The sequence below is a fragment of the Psammomys obesus genome, unplaced genomic scaffold, assembly GCF_907164565.1.
Source record: "Psammomys obesus unplaced genomic scaffold, mPsaObe1.curated_primary_1811, whole genome shotgun sequence".
Taxonomy (NCBI): Eukaryota; Metazoa; Chordata; class Mammalia; order Rodentia; family Muridae; genus Psammomys; species Psammomys obesus.
The window spans coordinates 303,630-316,763 of NW_026587032.1; the positions used below are offsets into that span (position 1 = coordinate 303,630).

Below are 13,134 nucleotides of genomic sequence, written 5' to 3' on the forward strand. Positions count from 1 at the left end.
TGTGTGTGTGTGTGTGTGTGTGTGTGTGTGTGTGTGTGTGTGTGTGTGTTCCTAACTACACATCAGTGAGCATCTCTCCAGGTGTCACTCAATATCTGGATAAATCTTTACTGCTGGGTCCATCTTGAACAAGTCATAATTGGTTGAGTGAAGGAATACTGTCACTCAAAGCTTCTGACACACAGAGCTGGCCTCATGGGGACTGGAGGTATAGCTCTCTAGTGAAGCACTTGTCTAGCATGCAGAAGGCCATGAGTTCAAGTCCCATCACCACTTAAAAAAAATGAATGAATGAATGAATAAATAAATAAATAAATTAAATAAATAAGAAATGTATGTGAGAGACCGGAGAGACAGCTCAGTGGTTAATATTTCTTGCTGCTCTTGCAGAAGGCTCATGATCCTGTGTCACTCCAGTCCCAGAGAATCCAGCACCCTCTTCTGGCCTTTGCAGGCACTGCACTCATGTGGTACACAGACATTCATGCAGACAAAACACATCCATACACATAAAATAGGAATAAATGAGATTTTTAATTAAAGATTTTTTTAAAAAGTTGGCCTCATGAGCATCCCAGAAGGAACACCTCAGTCTTCACATGCTGCCCCAAGCACGCAGGGAAGCAGAGGTGGGGCGTCACCATTGCTCCCCTGCTGTACTCAGCCTGTGCTCTCTGCAACCTGGGCTAGAGGTGAAGACTCACTAGCGAAAGGTGGAATGTAAGGTCAGGTGGGCTGGCACACACCTGTAATCCCAGCCCCTTGAAAGTGGGAGTAAAAGGTTCAGGAATTCAAGGTTATCCTTGGCTACATAGCCAAAAAAGAGAGAGGATGGAGGTGGGAAGGGACATGAATGAATGGGGATGGATGGATGGATGGATGGATGGATGGATGGATGGATGGACGGACAAACAAGGTATGATGTATGGTCGGAACTGTTAAGCTCAGGGGCCCACAGGGATCGGGGTTGAAGAGAATGCCTACCAACCTCCCAACCTCCACTGACTCCTTTTTCTGGTGGCTTTCAGGGTCCCAAGGGACCAAAAGGAGACCCAGGAGAGCCTGGGCCAGCTGGACCCAAGGGGGAAACAGGCGAAATGGGCCTGTCAGGCCTTCCGGTAGGTAGCTGGATAAAGACCCACCCTAGGGACCTGCTGATGTTGGCAGGGTCAGGGGTCCTCACATGCATGTCCTTCAGCTTCTACAACCTCAGCTGTAAAAGGACTTCACCAGGCCCACAGGGAGCCCTGCAGGTGAGGCAGAGAGGCCCAGCCTGGCAGAAACCACTTAGCTGGGTGGCCAGGTGGCCCAAGCTGCTCTACCTTTCAGGCCTGGAGCACAGCACCCCAACTGAATCTCCCCAGGTCTCAGTTTTCTCACTGCTAACAGCCACCACTGCCAGTAGCTTTTCTATTGCCCCTGGGGCCTCATTAGAAAAGCTGCGGGATGCAGGTTAGCCACGCAGACATTTCAGGCCTCAACCAAGACAGCTTTTACTACTTTTACTACGTTAGCCCTCAAAGCCGGTGTGACACGGGAGACATTTGCTCATAGATGTGCAAGCTGAGCACGTATCTGACCTATATGTTTGCTGTGTTAGGAAGTAAAATTATCTCGCCAGAAAAAGAAAAGAAAAGCTGCAGGGTGCTAAGTAGCCTCTAGGGACCCGTCACCTCACAGCTTATGTGGGTCCCAAAGGGTGGCTCAGCTAGAGCTGGCACAGGCTTTTGAATCCTCAGCTGCTTGCTGCACCACAAGACACAGTTTGTCTATACCATTGACTGCTCTAGTCGCTCCACAGAGCATGTGATTTGGGGTAAACTGCCTTAAACAGAGCAGGCCAACTCACCACTGCCGGTGGAGGGGAGGGAGGCCGCTGAGTGCGGTGGCGGGGGAGGTGACCTTAGGATGAACAAGAAGAGCTCACAGGCCACTCTGCCCACAGGGTGCTGATGGTCCCAAGGGAGAGAAGGGAGAGTCAGCATCCGACCACCTACAGGACAGCCTGGTAAGGGAAAACTGAGGCCGGGAGCTCCCCCACAGCCAGCCCAAACCTGGTGGGATCCCTGAGCCTTGGTCATTGAGAAGCTACCTGGCCTGACCCAGTACAGGGCAGTGGGAATGGGAGAATGATGGAGTCTCAGACCGTATCTTCCCCACCCCCCACCCTGGCAGAAAACAAGGGTCCTTCACCGAGTTGTACCCTTCTGGGAGCAGAAAAGAGCTTGTCCAGGGATTCAGGGTATAGCAACCACTAGTGCTTGGAAGCATGTTGGGGGGCTCCATAGAGAGAGCAGATGAGGTGTAACAGTTACTAATCCATTTCTAACCCTCCCTAGGCCCAGATCATAGTGGAGCCAGGGCCCCCCGGTCCTCCTGGCCCTCCCGGACCCATGGTAAGGACAGTTTAACCTACAGCAGCTGGGATACCAAATGGGGAGTGAACCTGGATCTGGGAGTGGTGGTCTAGGGGAGAGAAGGTTTTTCCATGTGGGGAGCAGGGGTACATCAGGTCAAGAGGGCAGAGCTCTGGTCAGGGCCATAACTAGCCTGACCCAAGAAAGTGTCAGCCTTAAAGGTTTCTCTTAGCCACACAGCCCTACTGATCTCCTCTTTCCTTCTCCAGGGTCTGCAGGGGATCCAGGGTCCCAAGGTGAGTGCAGAGACACTCTGCTCATTCAGAAAAGAGTGAGGCCCCTGCTCAGCCCCTCCATTCCCAGTGTCCTACACAATGCACCCAGAATAGGCCCACCCCATGTCTGAGTCTCTGTCCTTTCCTTCTCCTAAGCACCCCATCTGTCTCCCTCTTCCCCCAGCCCATCTCCCACTACATCAGCCTCCCCTCCCCCCACCTTCCTCTGTTCTCCATTCCTTATCCCCTCTACAACTCTTGCCCATGCAAATCTATAACGTTGACTGTCCACCGCCTGGACTTGAAGTCTTGGGTTTGGTATGCATCTGATCAAGTCGATGCGCAAGTGCATTGTGCCGTGTGCCTGCTGCAAGGGAAGCGAGCACAGAGTGGAAGAGTAGCTAGCTGGCCTCACCTCTGGTCATACAGGATCTAACCTCTCCCTCCCCAGCGCAGAGGTCCTGAGGGGGACTCTGCTGAGAGTCCCCTAGAACCCTGAACTTGATGCAGCAGCCAAGCACTGCTTCTGATCCTATTTTGTTCCAAACTTCAACACACCATTGTTTGGAGACGTATTTGCTGACAGTCCTGGTCCAAGGCTGGCCTTCAAGGAGATGATGATGGTCAGGCAAAGTGTCTGTAGCTTGATGGTGACCATAGCCATCATGGAGTGGGGGGGAGCATGTGTGTAGAAGAAGGGAAAATGTACACACGTGTAGTACACACGCTCATTTTTTCTCCATGGAGCAAACTGGAGCCATGCCTGACATAACCTAGACTCTATCTCTCTTCCACCTGCCATGCCCACCTCTGTCTTCGCACAGACCCAAGCTTTCCTGTCCTGCCTGGCCCGCCTCTTCCCCTGACTGGTTTCCTCTTCCCTTCCAGGGCCTGGATGGAGCCAAGGGAGAGAAGGGTGCATCGGGTGAGAGAGGCCCTCATGGCCTGCCTGTGAGTGTCATGAGCTTTGTTGGTCTTAGAGTATTACGTCCTATTCCCACCGTGCCTGCTGACCCTCTCCTTTTCCACCCAGGGTCCAGTTGGCCCACCGGGCCTTATTGGGTTGCCAGGAACCAAAGGAGAGAAGGTAACTACCTTATCTTGAGGACCCTATCCACCACGACCACATACCCATCATCAGCTTTTGGGGCTCATCATCCCCTGAACCCCACTGAGTCCCTGCACCCCAGAGGACTAAGTACCGTGTCTCTGTGACACTGTCCCACCCTTCCCCTTATCTGTTACCAGCCACTGTGCTGAACTCCCAGCATCTGAGTGTCTGACACCCCCTCATGCCCTCTCTTCTCTCCTCAGGGCAGACCCGGGGAGCCAGGACTTGATGTAAGTTTCTTGTGATTCACTGTGAGTGCCCTGGGCCCTCATGTGTGTCTTCTTGTGTCGTCCGTGCATAGCGCAACCTGGTTAGCCCAGGTTGGTCTGGCCCATCCCCCAGGCTGCTGCTGACTGGTTACCCTGTGTCCTCAGGACTGAGTCCAGTGACATCTCCTAGAGTCACTCTGGGGATGGGTGATAGATTGACAACAGAGGGGCAATGGAAACTTGAAGTGGATGGATGAGTAGAGAATGGATGGATGGGCTAATGGGTTGACAGACGGCAGAGGATAGACAATGGATGATGGCTGAAGGAAATGGATGGATGGTGGATGAAGGGTAGAATGATGAAGAGATGGTGGGAAATGGATTAACGGATGGATGAGCGAATGAATGGATGGCGGCTGGCTGGCTGAAGATGGATTGGTGGATGGGAATGATAGCTGAGAGGTGATTGGAAGGAATGGATGGGTGGGTGGGTGTATAGATGGACGATAGCTTGTAAAAGGGAGGTGGGAGAGCAATAAGGAGACTGCTGCAATGTATTCGTGACCGGGCAGTGAGACCTCGGTTAGGGCGGTGTTGTGAGGAGACAAGAGAAAGCATTAGCTTGGTGTTGATTGCATCAGGCCTCCTTTGGTAATGCTGTATAAACAAAAAATAGTTCAAACCTGATTAAAATGACTCACAACTGAAAAGTCTAGGGATTAACTGTATGTTTCCTGGGCACAGCCATGTCAACACCACCCAGCCCTTTCCCTCTCTGGTCTTTGCTCATCTAGTGTGGGAATCACCAGAGAGCTGGTCCAGCCAGCCCATCCAGACAAGCAGCTTCCTGGAACCAAATACAGTAGGAAGATCTAGTTCCCTCTAGTGGTGCAAGCAAATCTCTTTGGTTCTATCTGATCCATATGACCTAGGAGAACGTGTTGTTGCCATGATGAGCAAACACAGGCTAGGAACAGAGGGACTGGGCAGCTCCCGGCAGGGAGTGTCACCTTCCATTGATGGGACAGAGCTGGAAAGTAACCCTGCTGAACCCCATTCAGGTTCTGGACCCATGGATGCTACTGGGGTGAAGCTATAGAGACTATATGTAGTTGTGGGGTAGCCTCGGCTACCTTTCAGAAGGCCTGGAGCTCAGTGTGGCATCTAAAAGCCCCGCCATTTTCTCTGTCTAGCAAGCCCCAGCCCTCTTCCACCCAGCTGGGCAGCAACCTGGCTCAGGAGCTTCCCAGGGTGCCCACCCCTTATGGGAACAGCCCATCCCCCACTGCCCTACCATGCCTGTCTCATAAGTTCATATCAGAGCAAGAGTCTCATCCACACTCCACAGCATGATGTAAGAGAAGAAACACACCAAATCCATTTCTGTCCCACCATCCAGCCTGCAGCCTGGGCCCTGCTGCATGCTTAGTCATCAGGTTGGACAGATGGACATTAGATTAAGAGCTGAATGTAGAGGAAACTGAGCCAAGGGCAGAGAGCACATGGGACCCTCTCTCAGTCTGTTGTAGATGGCCACATAACCTCTGTGGATTTCTTCTGTCCCAGCCAAGCCTGGGCCAGTACCAGCTGTGTCTGGCTGTGACAGGAGGAAACGGCCCCTTTCCAGCAGCTCTGCCTCCCTAAGGATTTCTAGCCAGGAACAGAGCTGGGGCCCTAAAAGTACTCTTTCCCCTGTTACCCACCATGCACATCTGGTACCCAGCATGCACATAGGCTGACAAGAACCAAAGCCTGGCAGTTTGTGCCACAGTTACGTGTGGACAGGGGAGGATGATGGATGAGAGAGGGGCAGAGGCATCAGGTCACAGAGAAGTAGGCTCAGCCCTTGTTTCAGGTTTAACCTTTCATCCATCTGTCAGGGTTTCCCTGGACCCAGGGGAGAGAAGGGCGACCGAAGCGAACGTGGCGAGAAGGTGAGGCCAAGGGAGAAGGGAGATGGGCCAAGTATGTGGGGAGGTGGAGGCTGGAGCTTTAAGTCCTGGTTGCTGCTGGACCCTGGGGCTTCTCACTGAGAAGTGGTAAAAGGGGTTCCCCAGCCTGGCAACCATAGCCACACTACCATCTCCTTCTCATGCAGGGAGAGCGAGGAGTTCCTGGCCGGAAAGGAGTGAAGGGCCAGAAGGGAGAGCCAGGCCCACCAGGCCTTGACCAGCCATGCCCTGTGGTAGGTGTCTCAACAGGATAGAGCCCTGACCAGCCGTAGGTGCCACTGCCAGCATCGCGGCTCCTTGTGCTGTGGTCCTGATACTCCCACCGGCGTGGCTGAGAGATGCAGACATAGTGGTGACCTGTCTTGGGGCCTGGCCAGAAATCATTTACCACCCCTGTTACTATCTTCTTTGGGTCACTTGAGTGGTGACCCATCTTAGGCCAGCCTTGGGTAAGGATAGAGAGGACTGTGGACAGGAATAGAACTGGCTTTTTTCCAGAGTCATCAGCAATTTGGCGGGGGGGGGGGGGGGGGGGGGGGGGGGGGGGGGTACCCTGGGAGAAGGCTAGTTGCCGGGAAGCCCAGCAGACAGACAGACTTGGTGAGGACAAAGTCAGTGAGTCAGTGAGTCAGCCCCACTCTCCCTCCCTGACCATGGCTGCCTAAGACCTCACTGGGGTCTGGCTTCCTCTGGGCTTTGTGAGACCAGGCTGGACTGTGAGGTGGGCCTTCTTCAGTCGCTGGGAAAGCCAGGCCACCCTGCCTTCTTCCCTAAGTCTCTCACTCTCCTCCTGCACCTTTCATTCCAGTATCTCTTTTTCTGCTAGCCTAGCCAATTCCCCAGTCCCCTCAGTAAACACACGGGTTCTTCCTTTTCTGCTACCTGCTTATCTGCCTCACTTCCTGCTGGCAACAGCTCTTGATAATGCGCCAGGCCTGGTAAGTGAAACTCCTACAATTCAGTTCCTGTTTTCTAGAAAGCTGGAGGATTTACATACCAGGGTCTGTAAGTGATGTTCAGAAATAGGCAATTGAAACAGCTGGGTCTCCACACTAAGCCGTCCAGATGTTCACTCCCAGGCACCCTCGTCGGGGCTTTGGGCAGCAGGCAGACTGACTCAGAGTCAGAGACCTTTGCTGGGTCCTCTGGCCTCCAGTGAGTTCCTCCAGCCCTCTGCACTTTCCTCTCCTCCTTCCAGATGGATCTGAGATATTAGCGAGAGGGGGCAAAAAAGCCTGTATTCCAGCCCTCAGGAGCTTGAGGCAGGAGAATGGAATGTTTGAGGCCTCTGCTACATAGAGACCCCATCTCAAGTACAGACATCCAGGGCTGAGGACATGTCTCAAACAGTAAAGCACTTGCCTTGCAAGTGTCAAAACCTGAGTTCAGATTCCCAGAACCCTCTTGGAAAGTTAGGCATGGTGGTATGTGCTGGCAAGGTAGAGAGACAGGCAAATCTCTTGGAGCTCACTGGCCAGCTAGCCCGCCTACTTAGCAAAGTTCCAGGCCAATGGATACTGTGTCCCAAACAAAAGATAGAAGGTGTCTGACGGCCTGACCTTCACGGTCATGTGCACACATACACACGTACACACATACACAGAGAGAGATACAAGCGCAGAAAGACACCCGAGAGGGTGAGGAAGCCCAGCCCTGCTTCCACAGAGCCTGGACCCAGACTTCCTCCAAGTGAGTAAGCCTTTGTCTTTAACACAGGAACATCCTGGGTGTGGAGGCAAGCGAGGGGCACCGGGCTCCCTGGGCCTTGGGAGGGGCGTCGGGCCCTGCCCTGTGGTATGCAGTGTGGCCGCTGTGTGCTGTGTGTTGTGTGTGCAATACTGGGCCTTCTGGGATGCTTTGGGCTGCTGGCTCTGCCTGCTTTCTTCCTCATTTCTGCCTTCTGGTGCATTCTACCCTTCTTCTCCTCTCCCCATCTTCCGGTCCCCAAACTGTGCCCCAGCATGTACTTGGATGGGGCACAGGGAGGGTATCTCATACATTTTCCCTAACCCTGTGCTTTGGAACAGAGCGGAGTGCTCCTGCCTCAGGGTCCCCCAGGGACTTTACGTTTTGGTCACCTCCAGCTCTGTGGTCCTCCAGGACACCTGAGGGAAGCCCACTCCTGATCATGTCTCACCCTGATGACACTGTCTCCCTCCCAGATCTAATCAAAGTGACTGGAAAAGGCTACAGAGACGCCACCTCCTGTACTGTCATTCTCTCGGAGGCATTCCTGCCCCAAGCCTGAAAAGTGGGCACGCTCCGATGTAAATGGACGCTGTGCCAGCGGTCCTATGAAAAGGGTGGCATGGCTTTCTGTCTGCCAGGAGTGACGTCCACGGGACACTATTCAAGTATCCCCACAAAGCACCATGCGAGGGCAGGACAAGTGAAATGAAGGGACATTATATCCGTAGACAAAGGAGACACCCAGCCCTGCCTCACTGGAGTCCAGTGGCTTCCAGTAACAACTCCCTGACTGCATGTCCCTAAAGTCCCAGGAAGGGCGGGGGAGGTATTGACAAGCCACCAGCCTCCTGCCCTCGGCACTTAAACCTTCTTCTCTTCCAGGGCCCTGACGGGCTGCCCGTGCCTGGCTGCTGGCATAAGGTAAGGGGCCTCCCAGAAAAGGATCTCAAGGGTGGGCCTGGAGGAGTTGGGAAGGGAGAGTTAGATGGACAGAGAAGACACATGGGGGACCAGGCACCGTCACACAGAGGTTTGAGTCTCTATACCACTGTCCCACACAGCGACTGAATAGTCAGGTTTCCCAACGATGTTTGTGACCTTGTCACAAGGCCACAAAGGTCAAGGACTTGATCCTGGCTGATGTGTGTCATCTGCCTTGCTGTTCCTCTGGGTCGTGGATGGCATTTGGCCATGCCAGTTCAAAGCCATCGGGGAGCCTCCTGGGACTTATCCCAGCTGCCCCCACTAAAAGGGGCTTGGGAAAAAAAAGCGGGATGACACTTGTTCCTGAAGAAATGGGCAAGGTAGGGGTAGCTGATGAGAAACACAGCACCTCTCCAGGCTCCTCCATCACCTTCCATCTCTCCCTCCTTTTCCAGTGATCCTCAGATGTGGCTCCTCACCTGTACAGATCCATTTGGACGTTTTTAACTTGTGTAAAAAAAAAACACAAAAAAACAGTAATATATTGATCTTCTTTATGGGATGCGCCAACTGTGGCCTTGTAACATTTGCAAGTGTGCCAACCAGCCCCTGGATGGTCTGCACAGGAAGCCAGCAGGAAAGCAGACAGGTCACTCTGGGAAAACTTGTACTTGAGGGCCCCGGACAGGGCCTGGCTTTCCCAGGGAAGATGACGAAGGTGAAACCGCCTGGCTCAGGTGAGGCTGGACAGACTCCAAGTTGGGCCTGTAATCACCTGATCAGCAGAGACAATAACTGTTCTCTGAAGCCCCACTTGCCCCAACCTCTCACTGTCCAACAAGAACCGCCCCCCCCCCTTTTGGACAACTGCTGTACCCTCTTTCCTCTGGACCCTGCCAAAGGCAGCTGCACTGGGACCCTGTGTTCAACAGGACAGGTGAAGATTTCAAGAGTCCAGCACCGGAGAGAAGGCAATGGAGAGAAACCCAAGAGGGTCGTGCTCCAGCCAGGCTCAGTAGACTGTCAGAAGCCGCCCTGTCACAGGAGCTTGTGTCCTCCGGCCTTGAGACATGGCAGGGCTCTGTGAATACCTCAGTATGGAGCCAGCTGCAGGCAGCCCAGTGATCCCTGACTGTGCAGTGAAGAGACCCATAGGCACTAGTTGCTACATTCAGCCTCCTCACCGCCTCACCCAGGGCAGGAGCAGAAAGGGCCTGTGTCAGCCTCAAGGAGACAGGCCTCCCGTTCAGAACTTAGGTCTCATGGGCCCCAAGTCTCCCATCTAGAACTCTGGTCAGCCTGGCAGAAACAGGCCTCCTGGTAAATGGTACAGATGTCACGAACCCAAAGGCTGGTCCCCGGCAAGCCTGAACAATATACCTGTGACGGAAACCCTTCTAACAAAGGTTCCCAGCTACCCGATCCATTCACGGCCTCACATCCCTCCCCGTGTAAAGGTGCTGTGAGTAATAGATCACAAATATGTGTCTGGGTGTGCCTGTCCTTGAGGACTTCCCCGGTCACCTCTGGCTGGGTTTCATTTTAATGGAAAAGGGGCTTTCCCAGAAACCAGAGGATATATTCATGGTTATAGGCTCAAGTCCTGCACCCATGCATGTCAGAAGAATCCAGCGACCAGCCATTTCACTAAGCCCCTGTATGCCCTTCTGTTATGCTTAGCAAGGACTCCCCAAACTTGTTGCCTCAGAATGTTCATTCTCTCAGTTCTAAAGATCCAGGGGCTCACCTGTACAGGTCTCACTCTCAGACTCACCTCAGGGTGAGTTGGTGCCTGTTGGAAGAATCCTAGTGGCCATGACATCTACCTATGTAGAACCTTTCTACGTGACCTGGACTTCCTCACGGCATGGCAGCAGGATTCCTAGAAAGCTGTGTCACCTTGTGTGACCAAGCCTTCAAAGTCATATGCTGCCCCTTCCTGCCAGAGTCAGAGGTCCACCCAGCTGACGGGGAAGAAGACAGAACCACCTCTCACTGGGGAAAGTGACAATATCATATTTAAACGAGAAGATGTGGGAGAGTAGATCTTGTTGTAGCCCTTCAAAAAATAAAAAAGCATAAACACTGGCTTTCATGTAGCCCAGTCTAGCCTCACCAGGTAGCTAAGGATGACTGTTGGGGGTTGGTCTGCAAATAATAAATCATAAACGTTATATAGCTCAACCCATTTTATTTACAACAGATGACCATAAATCTATGGCCTGCCAGTCTCTACTCCCGAGTGCTGAAATTACAGCGGTGCACTGCTGTGCCTGATTTATATAGTGCTGTGTTTGAACCTAAGGCTTTATGCATGCCAAGCAAGCACTCTACCAACTAAGCTACATTCTTAGCCCTTGTTACAGCATCTTCAATAATGCCTCCTGCCACTCATCTGTAGCATGAGACAGTAATGCTCAAAAATCAGATGTGGTTCAGTAAGATTCAGCTTTATGGAATACACACAGAGCCCAGGACAGGTCAGACACCCCACACCTACGGCTGACTGCCCTCACTATCCACTCCAAGACCAAGTATTAGCCAGAGTCCTGAAGAATGGGTCCATGTCTCCCCTCTGCTTATTCTTAGAAGCTGAAGAGAAATGCCCAGCAAATGTGCCTATTATCACAGATGACAAAAAACCAAGCTCTTTCTGTGTGTGCAGAAAAACCAGGAGGCTGCTGTAATAGTGTCTCCGGCCCCATTCCTCCAAAGGCTGAGGTCCAAGGAGGGCCAAACTCTCCAGAGCGCACACGTGGATTCCTTGCAAAGCAGGGGCCCAGCCACACACAGGTTATGTCCGCTCCCTACCTCTGTCCCCCTCTGGAGCTGGCAGTAAGTAGCTGACCATGTTCTCTGCCACTTGACTGGGTCGACTCGGGAACCAGAATGAGAAAAGGCAGATGTCGTGGGCCAAGCTGACTAGGGTGGCTCCTTGGTGTCCGTGCCTGCTTTGGAGATACACCATAGCGTCTTGAGCCCACCACACTCTACAGTTAGCAAGTCACTCCTCCTCTCACCTAAGGACATCATGACTTCATCCCGTCAACAGTCCTGTGAAGAAAGGCGCAGCGCTGGGAGGTGTTACTATGTCCATTTTACACTGAAGAAATCTAAGGCTCGGAGTGGGTAGTCGTCTGCTCAAGCCTGGATGTACAGCAAGGCTAGAGTGACAGGCCTGGGACTGGGCCCAGACTCTTGGAGGTCGCCTAATTTGTCTTCAGAATTGCTTGGCAGCTCGTGGAATCTGCTCGGCAGTCCCCTGACAGTGGGTGGACAGCAAGCAGAGCTGTAGAAGTCCGAACTGCTTGCTCTCCCTTTCTCCTCTCAGGCCATTCTTGGACCATTGCTGCCCCCATGTGGACTCATACCTTGGACCCTTGCAGGGACATGCAGAGCCACTGAGTCCTATGCCAGCCTGGAGTGGAGACAGAGAATGAGTTGTTCAAGGTTCCAAGTGAGACGCTGGGGAATGCCCTGCCTCACCAATGAGCCTCAAGGACTGAGGGCAGTTCTCTGTCAGTCCTATAATTCCGGAAGAGAGGAGTCTGTTTATTGAGTCCTTGAGTGTTTGTTCCATGGACACAAAAGAAGCCACCAGGATGGCTGTCCCCCTGGACAGATGGCTCCGAGGCTTTAGGGAAGCCTGCTTGCTTGATTTCCGTCCTTAAAGGGGGCTTTGAGTTCTCACAGAATTGGGAGACACTCCTGGCATTCAGTGGACAGTCAAGTTAGCATACACCTGAAATCCTGGGCACTCCTGTCCAGTGGTAAAGCTGAGAAGACCTTGCTTTAGATGCAAGGGTTGGGGTTAAGTATGTTTGTTGGCTTATTAAAAAGGGTCTCAATACATAGTCTAGGTTGGTCTCAAAGTTGCAGTTCTGCCTTAGCCTGGCAAGTGCTGGGATTACAGGCCTGCAGCACCATGCCCCCCCACCCCATCCAAGTCTAGCTCAGCCCCTTCCCTCCTCTCAGCCTGTGCCCCCTTGGCCTCCAGTGTTGCCTTGAAGGGCAGATGCCAGGAAATGGACAGAGGACGTTTAGCATGGGGCCAGGGTCAGGAAGGACAGGCCTTTTCTGAGCAGGAAGACAGACTCTTAGGTAGTTTTACAATTAAAAACATGAAACTCCGCTCAGTTTGGGGAGATGGAAGGGCTCTGTGGCTGGGTGTTGGTGAAAAGATGCAGCACTGAGAATGTACTGATGCCACTGAATTGTACCCTTCAAAATGGCTTGGTTTTTTTTTTTTAATGTATATTTTACCACAATAAAAAACAAAAAAAAGCAAGAATATAAGGTTGTTCTTTAATAAGTGCTGTAAGCCTTTTACAGTTTTGTGGGGAGATAAGAAATGAGCTGGGCCTGGAGAGATGACTCAGAGGTTAAGAGCACTGGCTGCTCTTCCAAAGGTCCAGAGTTCAATACCCAGCAACCACAAGGTGGCTCACAACCATCTATAATAAGATCTTGTGCCCTCTTCTGGCATGCTCCTGCTGAGGGGCAGCCCCAAGCCTTTGTTCCAGGGTTCATCAAGGCAGTAAGTCCCGGCGCTCAACCCCTGAGGGAGTATCACTGCTCAACCAGCTCCCTGACCACAGAGGTCTCTAGTCACTCAGT

The 13,134-nt window shown here is 52.6% G+C and overlaps 1 protein-coding gene across 1 annotated transcript in view; it reads left to right on the forward strand.

Moving 5' to 3' along the window:
* Col23a1 (collagen type XXIII alpha 1 chain) overlaps positions 1-12,783 on the forward strand; it is a 268,000-nt gene extending 255,217 nt beyond the window's left edge. The window contains exons 17-27 of the mRNA XM_055602833.1: positions 1,029-1,118; positions 1,946-2,008; positions 2,340-2,396; positions 2,627-2,653; positions 3,521-3,583; positions 3,666-3,719; positions 3,947-3,973; positions 5,833-5,886; positions 6,051-6,137; positions 8,476-8,514; positions 8,973-12,783. Of these exons, the coding sequence (XP_055458808.1) occupies positions 1,029-1,118; positions 1,946-2,008; positions 2,340-2,396; positions 2,627-2,653; positions 3,521-3,583; positions 3,666-3,719; positions 3,947-3,973; positions 5,833-5,886; positions 6,051-6,137; positions 8,476-8,514; positions 8,973-8,975 (564 nt within the window). The 3' untranslated portion in view covers positions 8,976-12,783. The remainder of the gene's footprint in view (positions 1-1,028; positions 1,119-1,945; positions 2,009-2,339; positions 2,397-2,626; positions 2,654-3,520; positions 3,584-3,665; positions 3,720-3,946; positions 3,974-5,832; positions 5,887-6,050; positions 6,138-8,475; positions 8,515-8,972) is intronic.
* Positions 12,784-13,134: the final 351 nt, after the last annotated feature.